At 44.9% G+C, this 20,736-nt stretch overlaps 1 protein-coding gene across 4 annotated transcripts in view; it reads right to left on the bottom strand.

The window, feature by feature from the left end:
• The window catches only part of pi4kab (phosphatidylinositol 4-kinase, catalytic, alpha b), a 347,746-nt gene that overhangs the window by 130,179 nt on the left and 196,831 nt on the right, over positions 1-20,736 (bottom strand). For all 4 annotated transcript variants that reach the window (XM_072240890.1, XM_072240891.1, XM_072240889.1 and 1 more), the window contains exons 26-29: positions 19,120-19,201; positions 18,492-18,575; positions 10,219-10,308; positions 1,649-1,768 (exon numbers count right to left, since the gene is read on the bottom strand). In XM_072240890.1, coding sequence (XP_072096991.1) covers positions 1,649-1,768; positions 10,219-10,308; positions 18,492-18,575; positions 19,120-19,201 — 376 coding nt within the window. The remainder of the gene's footprint in view (positions 1-1,648; positions 1,769-10,218; positions 10,309-18,491; positions 18,576-19,119; positions 19,202-20,736) is intronic.

The raw sequence follows: 20,736 nt of genomic DNA, 5'->3' as shown, positions 1-20,736 counted from the left end.
AAATCAGCATTAAAAAAAACAGGGTTTAGAATAAATGAGGACAACCTGTTTCCAATGGCAGGAGGAATAGAAACAGGAAGAGGGCATGGCCTCAATGGGCTGAAGGACATGGATGCATACTGTATTGTTCTATTACTTGAGTAATGATCCAAGGTCATGGACAACCACTGCTGATGTGGCACAGGCAGCTTTCCATCACAAGTTACTGGAAAGGCCTGTATGAAAGGTTGAGGCAGTTCAATAATAACTTTTACATGGGAAGGGAGCCATAGTTAGTGCAACGCTATTACGGCTCAGGATGTCGAGGTTTGGAGTTCAATTCCAGTGTCTATTGTAACGGCGTTGTATGGTCCTCTCAGTGTGTGTGTGTGTGCGCGCGCGCGCTCATCCGGATGCTCCAGTTTCCTCCCATAGTCTAAAGAGGTACCTTTTAGTAGGTTAATTGGTCATTGTAAATTGTCCTGTGATTAAGCTTAGGTTAAATTTGAATTGACTTTATTTCTTACATCCTTCACATACATGAGGAGTAAAGTCTTCACATTACGTCGCCATCTGCAATGTGCAATCACAGTAATTTATAATAAACAGAACAGTCAATGTAATATAGAGTAACTCAGATCAGCGTGAGTTCATCAGTCAGATGGCCTGGTGTAAGAAGCTGTCTCGGAGCCAGTTGGGCCTGGCTGTTATGCAGCGATACCGGTTCCCGGATGATAGCAGTTGGAATAGATTATGGTTGGGGTGACTTGAGTCCCCAGTGATCCTACGGACCCTTTTTACACACCTGTCATTGTAAATGTCCTGAATCATGGGAACAGGTGGGTTGCTGAGCTAGAAGTGCCTGTTCCACACTAGATAGATAGATTAGATCAGGGGTTCCCAACTTGGGGTTCACTGACCCCCTTAGTTATATTTGCTAGAGTCAGGGCTTAATGCTTTGACTCTTGGTGGGGTCACCTATGTCAAACAGGTCAAAGGGTAGAGGCCAGACAAAGAGTGGTCCACCAGCCCCCCAGGTTTAGGGGTTCAGCTCTGGGCCAACAACCCTGACCGGTCCAACAAAACTTATAAAAAAAAGCAATAAAGAATCCTTCTACATCTGAGTGTAATAGTATTCCTGAGTCCCCACCCAGGACTTGCGTGACTGGCAGTAGTGAAAACCAAACTACTGACACGATGAAGGAAGCCCTGAACACTGCCAGAGATGAAAAACCTTCATTGTTGCCCTAAATACCAGTGGTGTAATGGGCAGCAAGTCAAAAGGTTTCAAAGACTCACATCAGACACACTGCTATGCCTTATCATTCTATTGTTGGTACCTGATGATCCTTCATACTCACTGTAGGAACTATTGGGCATTGAGAAGATTGACTCGTCTACAACTGGAGCTCTGACTACAGGATCGTTCATTGTTCTGGAGCTGGGAGAAGAGGTTCCTGCGGGGTTCAGTGAGCTCCCAGCAATAGCACAGGTGGCCATCAGTCTTATGGTATGGCCAAAGGGTATATCAGGAATAGACGACAGTGGACCATCAGTCTTATTGAATAGATATGGGATGACCAAAGAGTATATCAGGAAGAGATGAGGGAATAAACATATTATTAGAATATTTATCATATATCACCAACTCTCTCCCTGCTGTACATACCCCCAGTGTGGTGTTCTGTCTGTTGTAACATGCAAAATTCAAGATACTCTCTGTTGCCATAGCGAGCCCAGTGTGCTGAGACAGACCGAACACCCAGTTCTGATTCTTGTTCAAATATTCCTGAAAAATAAAACACAGATATGCTGTCATATTTTTACAATCATCCGAATCTTATGGAACAAAATAAACCTATCCAAATTAGAAGCTAGTTTTCACAGAACGCATAAGTCCACCATGACTCAAGTACTAGCTCTGAGTTGACTAAACCCATATTCTTAAGGCAGTCAAATATTCTGTAGCATTTGGGCAATTTATTTTGCCTGCCACGAGATGGCAACATTTACTAAATTTAAAACAAGGCCATTTTACCAGATAAGCCTCTGCTCCTTCCCACAAGCCCAAACTGTCACTTGGGCAACATGGAACAACTGAAGTCCATATACTTAAGTTTTCTGGACTGACTTGCCCGGGAAAAACTAGTGATCAGAGCTTTGAGTGACACGTGCACTGAGAGATGCTTGGGAATTGAAGAGTGTGGGGGGGAGGGGGGGGAAGTAAGATGGAAAGGAGTTCCAGATTTCTATTAAACCTTGTAATGAAGTAATATTTCTTCCTTCTACTCCTCAATATGCCAAGTTATTTCTCCAAGTTCCAGACTTTCCCACTTGAAGAAACATACTCCCTACTTCCTCTATCTATAAGATTCTTACAGCAGGCTGGATGGAGAGCTAAGTGTCTCCCAGTGGAGGTTGGTTGTAGGGGATTCATAGCCCATTCTTTAGTTAGAGCCTTCAGCATTTTGGGCATCAAGGGAGAGAGGAAGAGGAGAGCCATCTGCAGTACCACCGATGCGGCAGAGAGGGCCTCAAGATGGCTGTGGCTCAAAAGAGGGGAGCCATGGAGTCATAAGTAGGTAGTCATCTGGACACAAGCTGGGGTCTGATCAGCCCCGGCTGGGTCACCTGGAGGGGGTTGTATGATGTTGAAAGACCCGAAACACCCGAGGATTCCAGGAACATCATTGAAGATGTGTCCAGAAGCATCAATAGATGTATGTACACAGCATTATCATTTTTAACCACCCAAGAGAAAACCAAACAACAGGAATTCTGCAGATGCTGGAAATTCAAGCAACACACATCAAAGTTGCTGGTGAACGCAGCAGGCCAAGCAGCATCTGTAGGAAGAGGTGCAGTTGACGTTTCAGGCCGAGACCCTTCGTCAGGACTAACTGAAGGAAGAGTGAGTAAGGGATTTGAAAGTTGGAGGGGGAGGGGGAGATCCAAAATGATAGGAGAAGACAGGAAGGGGAGGGATGGAGCCAAGAGCTGGACAGGTGATTGGCAAAAGGGGATACGAGAGGATCATGGGACAGGAGGTCCAGGAAGAAAGACAAGGGGGGCGGGAACCCAGAGGATGGGAAAGAGGTATATTCAGAGGGACAGAGGGAGAAAAAGGAGAGTGAGAGAAAGAATGTGTGCATAAAAATAAGTAACAGATGGGGTACGAGGGGGAGGTAGGGTACGAGGGGGAGGCTTGGCCTAGCGGAAGTTAGAGAAGTCGATGTTCATGCCATCAGTTTGGAGGCTACCCAGATGGAATATAAGGTGTTGTTCCTCCAACCTGAGTGTGGCTTCAACTTTACAGTAGAGGAGGCCGTGGATAGACATGTCAGAATGGGAATGGGATGTGGAATTAAAATGTGTGGCCACTGGGAGATCCTGCTTTCTCTGGCGGACAGAGCGTAGATGTTCAGCAAAGCGGTCTCCCAGTCTGCGTCGGGTCTCGCCAATATATAAAAGGCCACATCGGGAGCACCGGACGCAGTATATCACCCCAGTTGACTCACAGGTGAAGTGTTGCCTCACCTGGAAGGACTGTTTGGGGCCGTGAATGGTGGTAAGGGAGGAAGTGTAAGGGCATGTGTGGCACTTGTTCCGCTTTCACGGATAAGTGCCAGGAGGGAGATCAGTGGGGAGGGATGGGGGGGACGAATGGACAAGAGAGTTGCATAGGGAGCGATCCCTGCGGAATGCAGAGAGAGGGGGGGAGGGAAAGATGTGCTTAGTGGTGGGATCCCGTTGGAGGTGGCGGAAGTTACGGAGAATAACATGTTGGACCCTGAGGCTGGTGGGGTGGTAGGTGAGGACCAGGGGAACCCTATTCCTAGTGGGGTGGCGGGAGGATGGAGTGAGAGCAGATGTACATGAAATGGGGGAGATGCGTTTAAGAGCAGAGTTGATAGTGGAGGAAGGGAAGCCCCTTTCTTTAAAAAATGAAGGCACCTCCCTCGTCCTGGAATGAAAAGCCTCACCCTGAGAGCAGATGCGGCGGAGACGGAGGAATTGCGAGAAGGGGATGGCATTTTTGCAAGAGACAGGGTGAGAAGAGGAATAGTCCAGATAGCTGTGAGAGTCAGTAGGCTTATAGTAGACATCAGTGGATAAGCTGTCTCCAGAGACAGAGACAGAAATATCTAGAAAGGAGAGGGAGGTGTCGGAAATGGACCAGGTAAACTTGAGGGCAGGGTGAAAGTTGGAGGCAAAGTTAATAAAGTCAACGAGTTCTGCATGCCTGCAGGAAGCAGCGCCAATGCAGTCGTCGATGTAGCGAAGGAAAAGTGGGGGACAGATACCAGAATAGGCACGGAACATAGATTGTTCCACAAAGCCAACAAAAAGGCAGGCATAGCTAGGACCCATACGGGTGCCCATAGCTACACCTTTAGTTTGGAGGAAGTGGGAGGAGCCAAAGAAGAAATTATTAAGAGTAAGGACTAATTCCGCTAGACGGAGCAGAGTGGTGGTAGAGGGGAACTGATTAGGTCTGGAATCCAAAAAGAAGTGTAGAGCTTTGAGACCTTCCTGATGGGGGATGGAAGTATATAAGGACTGGACATCCACGGTGAAAATAAAGCGGTGAGGCCCAGGGAACTTAAAATCATCGAAAAGTTTAAGAGCGTGAGAAGTGTCACAAACATAGGTCGGAAGGGATTGAACAAGGGGTGATAAAACAGTGTCGAGGTATGCAGAAATGAGTTCGGTGGGGCAGGAGCAAGCTGAGACAATAGGTCGGCCAGGACAGGCAGGTTTGTGGATCTTGGGTAGGAGGTAGAAACGGGCAGTGCGGGGTGTGGAAACTATAAGGTTGGTAGCAGTGGATGGGAGATCCCCTGAGCGGATAAAGTCGGTGATGGTGTGGGAGACAATGGCCTGGTGCTCCTTAGTGGGGTCACGATCGAGGGGTAAATAAGAGGAGGTATCCGCGAGTTGTCGCTGTGCCTCGGCAAGGTAGAGGTCAGTACGCCAGACTACAACAGCACCCCACTTATCGGCGGGTTTAATAATAAGGTTAGGATTAGTGCCGAGGGAGTGGAGAGCAGAGTGTTCGGAAGGAGTGAGGTTGGAATGGGGACAAGGTGCAGTGAAGTCGAGACGGTTGATGTCCCGTTGGCAATTAGCGATAAAGAGATCCAGAGCAGGCAGAAGACCAGAGCGGGGTGTCCATGAAGAAGAGGAGGGTTGAAGACGGGAGAAGGGGTCATCGGTGGGGGTGGAAGAGTCCTTGCCGAAGAAGTAGGCTCGGAGACGGAGACGGCGGAAGAAAAGTTCCGCATCGTGGCGAACACGGAACTCGCTGAGGTGTGGGCAAAGGGGGACAAAGGTGAGGCCCTTACTGAGGACCGAGCGTTCTGCCTCTGACAGTTGAAGGTCGGAGGGGATGGTAAAGACCTGGCACGGATGAGAGCTGGGATCAGAGAGGGGAGGGGGGAGGCTGGGGGGTGTCAATGGAGGTTTGGGGTGAGAGGAAGATGGAGCCTCCGAGGGCCCAGGAGTTGACGGTGGGATCTGAGGAAGACGGGGCTGCGGAGTGGTGGTGGGGGAAGGGGAGACGGGAGTCACAACAGCAGCACATAAAGACCCGGCCTGGAGTTCAAGGCTGGAATCTTGAGAGCTGGGATCAGAGGGGGGAGGGGGGAGGGGGGAGGCTGGGGGTGTCAATGGAGAGGGGAGGGTTGGGGTGAGAGGAAGATGGAGCCTCTGAGGACCGAGGAGCTGACGATGGGATCTGAAGGAGACGGGGTTGCAGAGTATTGGTGGGGGAAGGGGAGACGGGAGTCACAACAGCAGCACATAAAGACCCGGCCTGGAGTTCAAGGCTGGCGTCGCAGTTGGTGGTTGCGCAATCGCTGTGAAGGTGTCCATGGTCGTTGCTGGAGTCTGGGTTTTGAATATGCCCTGAGGTGATGGAGCCGGCGAGATCAATGGCAGAGGCAATCTGAAGTTCATGCCTGCTAGTTTCAGGGCCAGCAGGCTCTGGAGTCCGTAGATGTAGGATCTTGCGATCTTTGCCTAACATGACAAAGTCAAAAAAACGGCGATTGCAGGCGTGGATCCGACGGAGGATGAAATAATGGGTAGGACCATTACAGACGGCGAAGAAAGTGTCCCGAAGGTGTGGAAGGGTCTGGGATAGGGACACCAAGTACCTCCTCATGGCGGAGAGAGTCGCCTTCAGAGCTTGACGGGAGAAGCGGCGAGAGGCAGAGTCAATAAAATGTGAGTACCTGGGATCCTCAGAAGGTCCAAATTGAGAGGCTTGGAAACGAATCCTAAAGCCAACTGGAGTAAGTTGGCGACGGAGGCACGTTCCAAGAAAGGATATATGGCTGTGATAGCGAGCCTGAGTCAAAGTGTGGTCGAAAAGTTGAAGAACCGAAGAAATTACAGATGGGGAGCAGTGAGAGATGGTTTCACTGAACTCCCGTCGAAGAGAGGATCTAAACTTCTTCAGTAAAGAGAAAACCAGACTGCTTCTCCTCGGTGGATTCCCTGGTTTCTATCTGATACAGTTGTGACGTAGCATGCCCAGAAATGTACTTCAAATGAGATCTAAAAAAATGAAGAACAACGTCCTTCCTTCGATAGCCAGAATCAGAATCAGGATCGTGTTTAATATCACTGGCATATCTTGTGAAATTTATTGTCTTTGCGGCTGTAGTACAATGCAATACATGATAATAGAGGAAAAAGAAAACTGGGAACTACTGTAAGTATATATATATATATGTTAAATTATATTATAATCTTAAATTAAGTCATGCAAAAATAGAAAAAAAAGTAGTGAGGTGGTGTTCAATGTCCATTCAGAAATCAGATGGCAGAGGGGAAGAAACGTTTCCTGAAACGTTTAACGTGTCTTCAGGCTTCTGTACCTCCTTCCTGATGTTAACAATGAGAACAAGGCAGGATCTGGATGACACACACAAAATGCTGGAGGAACTCAGCAGGAGTTGCTTTGGATTTCCAGCATCTTTAGACCTTCTCATGTTTATAAATCATTTCCAGCATCTGTAGACTGTGATGGGGTCCTCAATGATGGATGTTGCCTTTTTGAGGCATCGTTCCTTGAAGATGTCCTGGATGCTGGGGTGGGGGAGGGGCGGCTGATGCCCATGATGGAGATGACTGAGTTCACAACTTTCTGCAGCTTCTTTGGATCATGTGCAGTAGCTCCCCCCCACCATACCAAACTGTGGTACAATCAAATGTTCTCCACGGTACATCTGTAGAAATTTGCAAGTGTCTTTGGTGACACATCAAATCTCCTCAAACTCCTACTGAAATATAGCTGCTGTTGTGCCTTCTTTGTAGCTGCATCAGTCTGACAAATGAAACTTTTATATGACAAATTTTCTTGTTCCTTCAGAGCTTTTCCTCAACATTTTAGGAATAGTTTAATGTTTGAGGAACAGCTTCTTGTACTCCACCAACAGATTTCTGAATGGTCCATTAACCCAGGAACACCACCTCACTATTTTGTTCTCTTTTTGTACTATTTAATTTATATTATTTTGTAACTGACAGCAGCTTTTTATGCATAGCACAGTGCTGCTGCCACAACAAAACAACAAATTTCATGACATATGTCAGTGATTCTGAAGTGTCACCATGCTTCTGGCACCTGTACTAACCTGTAGATGTTTCCTGTAATACCCATGGGTGCTACAGAAAAGATACTAGCATGGATAGAGCTGTGGCTGAATTGCAGGAGACGGAGTGGAATAAAGGGAGCCTTTTCTGGTTGGCGGCCAGTGATTAGTGGTGTTCAACAGGGTCAGTGTTGGGACTTTTTTTGAAGTTGTATGTTGATGATTTGGATGACAGAATAGATGGCTATATGGCCAAGTTTGTGGACGATACAAAGATAGGTGGAGAGTAGCAACACACATCAAAGTTGCTGGTGAACGCAGCAGGCCAGGCAGTATCTGTAGAAAGAGGTACAGTCGACGTTTCAGGCCGAGACCCTTCGTCAGGACTAACTGAAGAAAGAGCTAGTAAGAGATTTGAAAGTGGGAGGGGGAGGGGGAGATCCAAAATGATAGGAGAAGACAGGAGGGGGAGGGATGGAGCCAAGAGGTGATTGGCAAAAGGGATATGAGAGGATCATGGGACAGGAGGCCCAGGGAGAGGGAAAAGGGGGGGGGGGAGCCCAGAGGATGGGCAAGGGGTATAGTGAGAGGGACAGAGGGAGAAAAAGGAGAATGAGAGAAAGAATGTGTTTATATAAATAACGGATGGGGTACAAGGGGGAGGTGGGGCATTAGCAGAATTTAGGAAAGTCAATGTTCATGCCATCAGGTTGGAGGCTACCCAGATGGAATATAAGGTGTTGTTCCTCCAACTTGAGTGTGGCTTCATCTTCCGAATTTCCAGCATCTACAGAATTCCTCGTGTTTAGGTGGAGAGTAGGTAGTGTTGAGGAAGCAGGGAGGCTGCAGACAGATTACATAGAAACATAGAAAACATACAGTACAAAACAGGCCCTTCGGCCCACAAAGCTGTGCTGAACATGTCCCTACCTTAGAACTACCTAGGCCAGGGGTCGGCAACCTTTTTGCCTCTGTGGGCCAGATCGCATATTAATGAGTGGATGGTGGGCCAGATAAATGCCATAAAAAACTTGAAATATGGGAATTATCCATTTAAATACATCTAGTTATGTTTTGCCTCAAATTAATGAATAACACATGCGAGAAAATAATTTCTGCTTAATGTTGCCTACCCCTGACCTAGGCATTACCTATAGTTCTCTATTTTTCTAAGCTCCATGTAGCTATCCAGGAATCTCTTAAAAGACCCTATTGTTTCCGCCTCCACCACTGCCGCCAGCAGCCCATTCCACTCACTCACCACTCTCTGCATAAAATACTTACCCCTGATATCTCCTCTGTACCTACTTCCAAGCAGCTTAAAACTATGCCCTCTTGTGCTAACCAATTTAGCCCTGGGAAAAAGCCTCTGATTATCCACACGATCAATGCCTCTCATCATCTTATACACCCCTATCAGGTCACCTCTCATCCTCCATCGCTCCGAGGAGAAAAGGCCAAGTTCACTCAACCTATTCTCAAAGGGTATACTCCCCAACCCAGGCAACATCCTTGTAAATCTCCTCTGCACCCTTTCTACGGTCCTTCAGGGGAATAGGAAATGGCAGATGGAATACAGTGTTAGTAAGTCTATATTAATGAACTTTGGTAGAAGAATAAAAGCGTAGACTATTTTCTAAACAGAGAGAAAATTCAAAAACCTGAGGTGCAAAGAGACTTGGGAGTCCTTATGCAGGTGTCCCGAAAGGTTAATTTGCAGGTTGAGTCAGTAGTGAGGAAGGCAAATGCAATGGCAGCATTCATTTCAAAAGGACTAGAATATAAATACAAGGATGTAATGTTAGGGCTTTATAAGACACTGGTGAGGCCTCACTTAGAGCACTGTGAGCAGTTTTGAACCCCTTATCTAAGAAGGTATGTGCTGATGTTGGAGAGGGTTCAAAGGAGGTTCATGAAAATGATTCCAGGGATAAATGGGTTATTGTATGAGGAGTGCTGATGGCTCTGGGCCTGTACTCACTGGAATTTAGAATGAGCGTGGATCTCATTGAAACCTATCAAATGCTGAAAAGACCTCGAAGGAGTGGATGTGGAGAGGATGTTTCCAATAATGAATGAGCCTTGGACCAGAGGGCACAACCTTAGAATAGAGGGATGTCCATTTAGAACAGAGATGAGGAGAAATTTCTTTAGCCATAAGGTGGTGAATCTGTGGAATTCGTTGCCACAGGTGGCTGTGGAGGTCAGGTCATTGGGTGTATTTAAGGTGGTGATTGATAGATTCTTGATAAGTCATGGCCTGAAAGATTGTAGGAAGAAGGCAGAGAACGGGGTTGAGAGGAAAATGAATCAACCTTGACCAAATGGCAGAGCAGACTTGATAGGCCGAATGACCCAATTCTATTCCTACATCCTATGGTCTTTGGGATGTGGGAGGACACTGGAGCTTTCAGAGGAAACCCAGGAATTCACAGGAAGAGCGTACAAACTCGTTACAGACAACAGTGGGAATTGATCCCTGATTACGCTAACCACTATGCTACTATGCCACCTGTTGAGAGAAAGTAGGAACCTTCCATATCAGGCAACACCCAGGAATTTGCCAACTAATATCAATCGAAGTATTACCTGCAATCTTATGCCTCCTTGCTGTTTGACTGATCTTCTGCCTGCTTACCTGAAGATGGGATTTGGTGACTGATGGAGCCCATTTCATTGCCTCCTGCAAAATCCCACCACAACGAGCAGCAAAATCCCGGACGATACTCTGAGGGAAGGAGAAAATATCCATTGTGGAAACATATTTGAAACTTTGAGATTTTTTTATGTATTTAATTTTATAATGTAACAAAATGGAACCTGTATAATCCCACAGTGCTTTGCTGTAAACTAAGTGTGTGTGTGTGTGTGTGTGTGTGTGTGTGTGTGTGTGTGTGTGTGTGTGTGTGTGAGAAGAGGAATGTAATGTCCTGATCATTGTTCATTGTGTAACTACGAGGAGATTAATATACTGATGGCCTTGGTACTGCAGCGGAGGAGCTGACTCCCAGAATAGATAACAGCCATAGAATAGACTAAAAACTTGTATAAAAAACAAGTTTTGTAAACTTTGTGGCAATAAATGTGTCTTTGAACACCTTGTGTGTGTTTTTGGTTCTTTGTTATAAGACCCAGCAAACAGTACACAATACCATCAAAAGATCAAGATTCACTGGGGGTTAATTATTTTTCTTTTCTGCTACTCTAGTTGTGAAACGTAACACCAATTCCAGAAGAGATGGCCAGCCACCTGAGGATGAAGAAGTTGCAGATTTACAGGCAAAACGCTGAACACAAATATATTTGAAAGGAGATAACCCAAATAAAAATACTCATCCATGGAGAAAGGAGCAGACTTAATGCTTCGGGTCAGATCCATGATGGCTATCCTCACACCATTTTATGATTTATTTTTTCATTCGCTCCCAACGTAAGCACAGTCAGCAAAGCGCTCAGACCTAAACCATTAATTCTGTTCCTCTCTCCACAGATGCTGCCTGACCTACTAAGTTTTTCCACCATTTTGTTTCTAGTCCAGATTTCTTGCATCTGTGTTAATATATTCTGCTGAAAATACACTTTTGGAAACTGGCATGTACCTACATAAATAAACAAACACAAGAGATACTGTAGATGCTGGAAATCCAAAGCAACAGACATAAAGTGCTAGAGGAACTCAGCAGGTCATGCAGCATCGATGGAAATGAATAAGCATTCAACATTTCCAGCCGAACATTTATTTATCAGAAGTTCAAGAAATCAATATTCAGGCCATCAGTTTGGAGGCTACCCAGACAGAATATAAATAAATATGTTTTGTTCACACATTTACAAACTGATAATATGTGACTGTTTTAAGTCAATCTATTAATACATAGGAAGGTAAAGATACATATTTGGAAACTATGACATGCACTTTCATAACTAATCATGTTTCATTCACACATTTAAAAACAGAAATCCAAATCAGCTGTAAAACTATGAGTACTTGAAGAGAAATGTATATACAGTACTGTGCAAAAGTTTTAGGCATGTACGTGGGAAGCTGTAATGATCAATAAACCAATTGTATGGAATCAAATCACCCTGCCTGGTGTCTCAGGAATGGGTGTGTCTGCACCAGTGCACCCACACCCCTCCCACGGCACTCCACTATCACCATTCCCTACACCCCTTGCTCCCACCAGATTTACAACGTTGCTCTCCAGTCCACATTGATAAATACAGTACTGTTATTTTGGGGAGGTTTTGGTGAAAAGTCAAGTAGACAGACAAAAATAAGAATGCATGTGGCTTGATCAGTAAGCTTACAAGTAACACAAAATTAGGTGCTGCTGATAGTGAAGAAGGTAATGACAGATCACAGCAGGAAGATTACTCATTTAGAAAAGCTGGCCAAGGAATAGAAAATGGATTGTGATACAGATAAGGGTGAGATGATCCATTTTGCAAGTCAGACCATCATAGGACGACTATAATGGAGGGCGGAGCTTCAACGGCATTTGACAGCGACTCCTTCGAGCTCATCTGTGGAAATAATTTAATTTCAACCTTTAATGTCTCTCTTATTTTCTTATCAGGGTGAATGGCATCCTGTCGGAGATCCTGATCTGCAGGGAAACTCAGACTTTGGTCATGTGCTGAGGGGGACCCACTCCTGAAAGTTCACGACCAGCGGCTTTTTGATATCCCAAGGATGTGGCCTAGAAAACGAGTGCGCCTTCACAGCCCTGTGGACAAGCAGACTCTATGCCATCTGAGTCCTCCACTCAGCAATTCGCTTTTTTTCTCACTCTCTCGATTTTCAAATCAGTGAACTTGGGGGGAAAAAAGCAACACAACAGACTTTATCATCCCAAATCAGCGAGTCCCTTTATTGGGGGACGGAGAACCTGTGGTATGTCGAATTGTCGGGTGAACAATGAGATTTTGTTGGACTGCAGATCCTGGTCTTTCTTGGGGGCTTTGCTATTGATTGCTTGGTGGGTGGAGGATGCCGATGCCCTTTTTCTGGAAGTAAGTGGGGGAGGGGGAGGGTCATTACTTTGCTGCCTCTTGTGTGTGGGAGAAAGTGGGGGGTTTGGGGTTCAAATGTGTTTACTGACACTCATTCTTTGGGGGTGACTCTTCTGTTTTCATGGATGTCTGCGAAGAACAAGCATTTCAGGTTGTATATTGTATACATTTCTCTGATGTTAATGGAACTACTGAACTATTGAATGCTAGAGCACTAGGGAGTGTAATGGAACAGAGACATGGGAATAACAGTGCATAGTTCATTGAAAGCGGCAACAGATATGAAAACAAAAGATGATGTTTTGGGTTGAGACCCTTCTTCGAAACTGGCAGCATCTAGGGATGGAAATAAACAGTCGAAGTTTCAAGCCGAGACCTTTCATCAGGACTGGCCTGAAACATCAACTGTTTATTCCTATCTGTAGATGCTGCCTGACCTGCTGAGCTCACCCAGCACATTGTGTGTACTGCTCTAGATTTCCAGCATCTGCAGTACCTCAGTGTCCTCTAGTGTACAGTTTAGGTCACCCAGTTGGAGTGCAGAAAAGATTTTCAGGATCTTGCTGGGAGTAGAGAGCGTGAACTATAGGGAGAGGGTTAGCAGAAAAGGACTTTATTCCCTGGAATGTAGGAGAATGAGGGATGACCATTATAGAATTGTTCCTAAAATTATAAGAGCCACAGATAAGGTGGATACTAAAAGTCCTTTCTTCGGGGCAGGGGAGTTCAAAACTAAAGGTTTAGGGTGAACTAAGGGTTTAGGCTGAGAAGGGAAAGATTTAAAAGAGATGCCAGGGACAACATTCTCATGTAGACGGTGGTGACTATATGGAATGAGCTGACAGAGGAAGTGATTGAGGCAGGTACAGTAGTATCATTTAAGAAGCATTTGGACAGATACATGGAGTATTACAGGAAATTGGGACTAGCTGAATGGGCACCAAGGTCTGCATTGATTGGTCGAGCCAAAGCCCTGTATCTGTGAATCTACGACAAAGCTTTGGAATATATACTTTCAAAATCACTGTTGTCTAGAGCCTGCTTGACGTTGGCCTGTGGTGGGATGGACACCGCTACCAAAATGATGGCTGAAATCTCCCGCAGCAGGTAAAATGGAGGACATTTGATCACAAGGTATTCCAGGTGTGGTGAACAGAACTGGGGCAGCACCAGCACATTTATACACCATGAAGAGCTGATCATGAAGCACACTCCTCCTCTTCTGGCTTTGAAAGACTCAGTAGTCCTATCTTAGCGGTGTATTGTGAACACATCAATCTGAATCGCTGAGTCTGGAACAGAAGAAGTTAACTAATACTCTGTGAAACAAGACACAAGTGGTCCTAATGTCTCTCCAGTACAGCATCCTAGCTCTGGGATCTTCGACTTTATTTATCAGAGGCTGTACATTTGTCAGCAAGATGATCAGTACTGGAAATCTCTGTTACCGTGTTATCACTGTACTGCTGCTGCAAAGTTAACAAATGTCACAACAAATGCCAGTGATATTAAACATTGATTCTGATTCTGACAAAAGTTACTCAACAAAGCTTTTGTCATTAATGAGGTCTGGAAGAACCTAGTGCACAGCATCACAACACAGGAAATGGAAATTCAAAGGTTTCTCTCAGCCGACAAGGTGATGATGCTCGTGAAAGTGTAGCTCCAGGACCTGCTGAATGCTCCCCAAGTGGCAAAACACACACTTGCAGACACTAATGTAAAATTATGTTAAATCTGCAAATGCTGGAAATCTGAAATGGAGGAAATAGTCAGGCAGCACGATGTAAAGAGTGAGAGACTTAACCTTTCAGATAAGAGACTCTTGGTCAGAGTTTGGATAGAAAAATAAAGAAGATAAATTTAAGTTGCAGAAAAGGTGTATCAGACAAAGGAAATGTGATAGGGTGAGGGCAAGAGAAGTGGGACAGGCAGCTAGAGGGTAGAGTGGTAGCTGTGTGGAATGAGCTTCCAGCAGAAGTGGTTGAGGCAGGTTCTATGTTGTCGTTTAAAGTTAAATTGGATAGATATATGGACAGGAAAGGTATGGAGGGTTATGGGCTGAGTGCAGGTCGGTGGGAATAGGATAGGGTAAGAGTTCAGCATGGACTAGAAGGTCCGAGATGGCCTGTTTCTCTGCTGTAATTGTTATATGGTTATATGGTAATGATTCAAGACTGGTTATTGTCAATCTTCAGTCATCATCATTACGTACTGTGTTGTATGACGTGGGTGATGATGGTGACCACGATTGTTCCTGGCAAATATTTCTACGAAGGGATTTGCCATTGCTTTCTTCTGGGAAGTGTCTGTACAAGGTGGGTGACCACTCCACCAGCCATTATCAATACTCAGAGATTGTCTCCTGCCATCAGTGGTCACATAACCAGGACTTGTGAGATGTACCAGCTGCTCACAGAGCCATCCACCACCTGCTTCCATGGCTTCTCATGACCCTGATCAGGGGGCTAAGCAGGTGCCACACTTTGCCCAAGGGTAACCTGCAGGCTCGTGGAGGGAAGCAGTGCTTTACACTTCCTTTGGTAGAAACGTTTTTCTGTCTCCCCTACACTTTCCATCAATCACCTTAAAATTATGTCCTCTCATATTAACCATTTCCTCCCTGCAGAAAAGTAGCCTGCTGCCCTTTAACCTTAATCTTATTTTTGTTAAAGCCTCTGTTTTACCTTTTTCTAAAGAAAAGTAACTGTTTTTGAGTGTGGTGATCCTGGCATGGATGTTACACAGCCTTTTCCTGATGGGAGTGGGGCAAACAGTCCATGAGCAGGGTAGGTTAGATCCTTCATGATATTGCTGGCCTTTTTATGGCATCTTTCTGATGGTGGGTAGGCTGGTATCACAGATGCATTGGGCAGTTTTGACTACCTGTAGTCCTGTCTGCCACAGTGCAGTTGCTGTACCATGCAGTGATGCAGAAGGTTACGATGCTCTTCACTGCCCATCTGTAGAATGATGTTGAGTATAGATGTGCATAGACCAACTCTCTTCAGCTTCCTCAGAAACTAGAGACATTGGTGATCTTTCTTGACTGTGGAGGAGGTGTTCAGGGACCATGAGAGGTTGTGCAAGATGTGCACTCCCAGGAGTTTGAAATTTGTACAGGTACATGGATGGGAGGGCTACAGAAGGCTATGGTCTGGGTGCAGGTAGGTGGAACTAGGAAGAATAATAGTTTGGCACAGATTAAGTGTGCCAAATGCCCTGTTTCTCAGCTGTCATATTCTATGACTCAATGAATAAAGAGGGAGTGTGGGAGTGTAAACTATCAATTTACAGCTTCAGTAGTAGCTATTTATGCCAAAAGCAATCTGGCTTTGAATAATTGATTAATACAGAATTTTATTCTAAGAGATTTGCATATAACTCACAGCATAGAATAAGGTTGTTAAGTCCAACATCGTTTGCTCGCTGCAACCTTTCTCATACCTCTCTTCACCCATCTCTGTCAGCATCTACCTGCATCTCTTTCTCCCCCACCTCTCCCTCAGCTTAAACACTATTCATATGTCAACTACTCTTTATGATGTGATACCAAGGTGCTGGAAAAAGTTACAAGATGTGTTAGAATCAGAATCAGGTTTATTATCGCTGGCATGTGACGTGAAATTTGTTAACTTAGCAGCAGCAGTTCAATGCAATATATAATATAGAAGAAAAAAACAAAATAATAATAATTAATAAATAAATAAATTGTACATACGTTGAATAGATTAAAAATTGTGCAAAAAAACCAGAAATACTGTATATTAAAAAAAGTGAGGTTGTGTTCATGGGCTCAATGTCCATTTAGGAAACGAATGGCAGAGGGGAAAGCACACACTCAGCGATTCAGGAACAGTCCATTTAGAAATTTGATGGCAGAGGAGGAGAAGCTGCTCCTGAATTGCTGAGTGTGTGCCTTCAGGCTTCTGTATGGCAACAGTGAGAAAAAGGCAAGCCCTGGGTGCTGGAGGTCCTTGATAATGGACGCTGCCTTTCTGAGACACCGCTCCTTGAAGATGTCCTCGGTATTTTGTAGGCTAGTGCCCAAGATGGAGCTGTATCATTGCAAAGTGTATCAAAGGGGACAAAAGGATTTGAAAATTTGATTTGAGGATTCTGATTAATTGGGCCATCAGTTAATCGAGGCAACTGCCTAGTTGGGACAACTATTAAAGAACAAAAACAAATTGAGAAATCAGCCGGGATTCCCTTTGGTTATTGGGACACTATGCTGCTTAATTGGGGCAGGAGACTGTTGTGAACAGGTCCTAACTAGCGTCAGCTGAGTGCACTTGTGTAGCCATTACACATTACTCCATGCTGAGAGCAAACAATTATTAAATAGCATCAGCAACTCACACAAATTGCTAGATGAACTCAGCAGGCCAGGCAGCATCTATAGAAAAGTGTAAACAAATGATGTTTTGGGCCAAAACCCTTCATCTGGGCTGCATTTTGTGTGTGTTGCATCGGATTTCCCGCATCTGCAGACTTTCTCGTGTTTAAAAAACGGCAGCTGTGTGTGTTTGTATTCAAAAAGCTGTGATCTTTGTCACTGATACTGGCAAATAATAAACACTAAGACAATTCAGAACAGTTTTGCTCACTGTAGTTTCAAGCATTCAGGCTTGGAGATGCCAGAAACAGCCAGGAGTGAAAATGAAATGATTTCACTACTTCAGCAAGTTAGGACCTACAAAGAATTTGAAGAGGGATTGACAATCACCTTGAATGTTACAATGAAAATAAAGATTTGGAAGATGCAACCATCAGTAACATTGTATGAAGGCAGTCTATTATTTGCACTAGTTATCTATGCTGATTTTGTTCATTTACAGTCAATCAAAAGAACACGGCAGTGTGCACTGGATGAATTCCTCTGTTGATAACTATTAGTAACTAACAAGCGAAAATCTACAGATGCTGGAAATCCAAGCAACACACACAAAATGCTGGAGGAACAGCAGGCCAGACAGCATCTATGGAAAAGAGTACAGTCAACGTTTCGGGCTGAGACTCTTCATCAGGATACCAACACACAGTTTTATAGTACTGTAGTAGTATCGATAGCGTTCTACTTGTTCTGTATTTCATTCAAATACATAATTTCTTACTCACTTTGTCTTTTTTATACCATTTTAACTACTTTCATGAAAGTTTGGTTTATTGCGACAGCCACTTAATTGGGCCAAAATGTACTGATCCCGATTAACCCGAATCTGTTGTATTTATATATTAAGCCACAACAGCGCCCCTTTCACCTCAGACGGTTGAGGAAGTTTGGTATGGGCCCCCAAATCTTATGAACTTTCTAGGCGGCACAATTGAAAGCTTCCTGACTGGCTGCATCACTGACCGCTATGAGAACTGTACTTCCCTCAATCGCAGGACTCTGCAGAGAGTGGTGTGGACAGCCCAGCGCATCTGTAGATGAGAACTTCCCCCTATTCAGAACATTTTTAAAGACAGGTATGTAAAAGGCCCAAAGTATCACTGGGGACCTGAGTCACCCCAACCACAAACTGTTCCAGCTGCTGCCATCCGGGAAACAGTGCTGCAGCATAAAAGCCAGGATTAACAGGCTCCGGGACAGCTTCTTCCACCAGGCCATTAGACTGATTAATTCATGCTGATACAATTGTATTTCTATGTTATATTGACTGACCTGTTGTGCATACTATTTATTATAAACTACTATAAATTTCACATTGCACATTTAGATGGAGACGTAACGTAAAGGTTTTTACTCATGTATATGAAGGTTATAAGTAATAAAATCAATTCAATTCAAAACAATAAATTTCATGTCATACAAGTTAGTGATAATAAACCAAATCTTGATTTATTCAGGCCTCATCACTGTTTACCTTTGAATATGAAAGCAGACATTACCTCTCTGGCTTCATTGGTATCCGGAACAGTGATTCTGTAAGGGGTATCTAGAATGTCATAAAAAGGTTGATCCTTGTGGATATCCTGCAAAACAAATTAGACCATAAGACAAAAGAGCAGAATTAAGCCATTCGGCCCTTTGAGTCTTCTCCGTCATCGTGTCATTTAATACCCTCTCAAACCCATTCTTCTGCCTTCTCCCCTTAATCTTTGACGCCCAGACTAAGCAAGAAGCGATCAATCTCCACTTTCAATATACCCAATGACGTGGCCTCTACTGCTGCCTGTGGCAATGAATTCCACAGATTCACCACCCTCTAAATCAAGGGTTCTCAACCTTTTTCATGCCATGGAACAATACCATTAAGCAAGGGGTCAGTGGACCTCAGGTAAGGAAACCCTGCTTTAAAGAAATTACTCAACTCTGTTCTAAGGGGATATCCATGTATTTTGAGGCTCTGCCCTCTGTCCTGATTTCCACGCCATAGGAAAGATCCTCTCCATGACCACTCTGTCTTGGCCTTTCAATATTTGCTAGGTTTCCATGATATCGCCCACCCCCCTTTCTTCAAAACTAATCTATTCTGGCCACACAAACATTCTTCCATCAATTTCATCTGGTTCTTACCGCACTGAGGGAAAGGGAAAGTGTCTGAAGTATATCCAGCATCGTTTTCAGCACAGAACCACTCCACAATAAATGTGGGAATCTGCAAATGAATGAAGAACGAAGGTCAGTGACTTGCTAAGGCTTTGCTCGGAGAAAGTGACAGTGGAATTTGAGCAATTCCTTTATATTTTATGATTCTTCTATAAATGTGTGATGGATAGTGTATTGACTGGCTGCATTGGTATGGAAACACCAAAATCTTTGAAGGGAAAATCCTACAAAACTTAGTGGAGTCAGCCCAGTTCATCTCATATAAACCTCTCAACTATTGAAAAGCTGTTGTAGGAAAGCAGCATCCATCAGCAGAGATCCCCACCACCCAGGTTATGGTCTCTCCTCGCTGCTGCCATTGGGTAGAAGGAACCAGAGCCTCAGGACTCGCACCACCAGGTTCAAGAACAGTTATTACCCCTCAACCATCAGGCTCGTGAACTATACTCACCTCCCCCATCCATTGAGATGTTTTCACAACCAATGGTTTCATTTTAAGGACTTCTTATCTCATTATATCATGTTTTCATTATTTATTGCTATATATTTACATTCGCATTTTCACAGTTTGTTGTTTTCTGCACTCTGGTTGATCTTTCGCTGATCCTGTTATAGTTACTATTCCATAGATTTGCTGAATAGGGGTATAGGGGGCTCTGGATAGAGGTGGTACCTTTGATGTCTGGCATGCTGCTCTCTATCAGACAGGGTGGACGGGCATTACTGGTCCTCATCCATCTCCTAAATCTCTCACGTGTTGGCTCCAAGCGCCATACCCCAGTAAACCGCTTCAGCTGGTGGGCTAAACCACCTGAGGGGTTGGTGTTAACACAGCACCACTGGGCAAATGATTTCCATGATGAAGTCACCAGCCAGGGCGGAAAGGTTCTCAGATGAACTATAATGGCCACGTAATCACAAAATAATTTGCAGATGCTGAGGTCAAAGCAACACTCACAACACGCTGGAGGAACTCAGCAGGTCGGGCAGCATCCGTGGAAAAGATCGGTCGACGTTTTGGGCCGGAACTCTTTGTCAGGACTGTAGAGGGAAGGGCAGAGGCCCTATAAAGAAGGTGGGGGGAGGGTGGGAAGGAGAAGGCTGGTAGGTTCCAGGTGAAAGACCAGTAAGGGGATTGTGGTTTCCCTTCTGCCTCTTTCTTTAAGGATCATGGTTTCCCTTCTGCTGTCTGTCACATGCAAAAATGCCATTCCCTATTCCCATTTCCTCCGTCTCCGCCGCATCTGCTCCGGGGAGGAGGTTTTCCGTTCCAGGACATCTCAAATGTCCTCTTTCTTTAAGGATCGTGGTTTTCCTTCTGCTGTCATCAATGATGCCCTCACCCGCATCTCCTCCATTTCTCGCACTTCGGCTCTCACCCCATCCTCCCGCTACCACAACAGGGACAGAGTTCCCCTTGTCCTCACCTACCACCCCAGCAGCCTCCGGATCCAGCACATTATCCTCTGCAACTTCCGCCACCTTCAACAGGACCGCACCACTAAGCACATCTTTCCCTCTCCAGACCCCTCTGCTTTCTGCAGGGATCGGTCCCTCCTCACGGATCTCCCACCTGGCACTTAT

This window comes from Mobula birostris, chromosome 22, assembly GCF_030028105.1.
Source record: "Mobula birostris isolate sMobBir1 chromosome 22, sMobBir1.hap1, whole genome shotgun sequence".
NCBI classification, from domain to species: domain Eukaryota; kingdom Metazoa; phylum Chordata; class Chondrichthyes; order Myliobatiformes; family Myliobatidae; genus Mobula; species Mobula birostris.
This window is presented reverse-complemented; position numbering and strand designations above follow the sequence as displayed.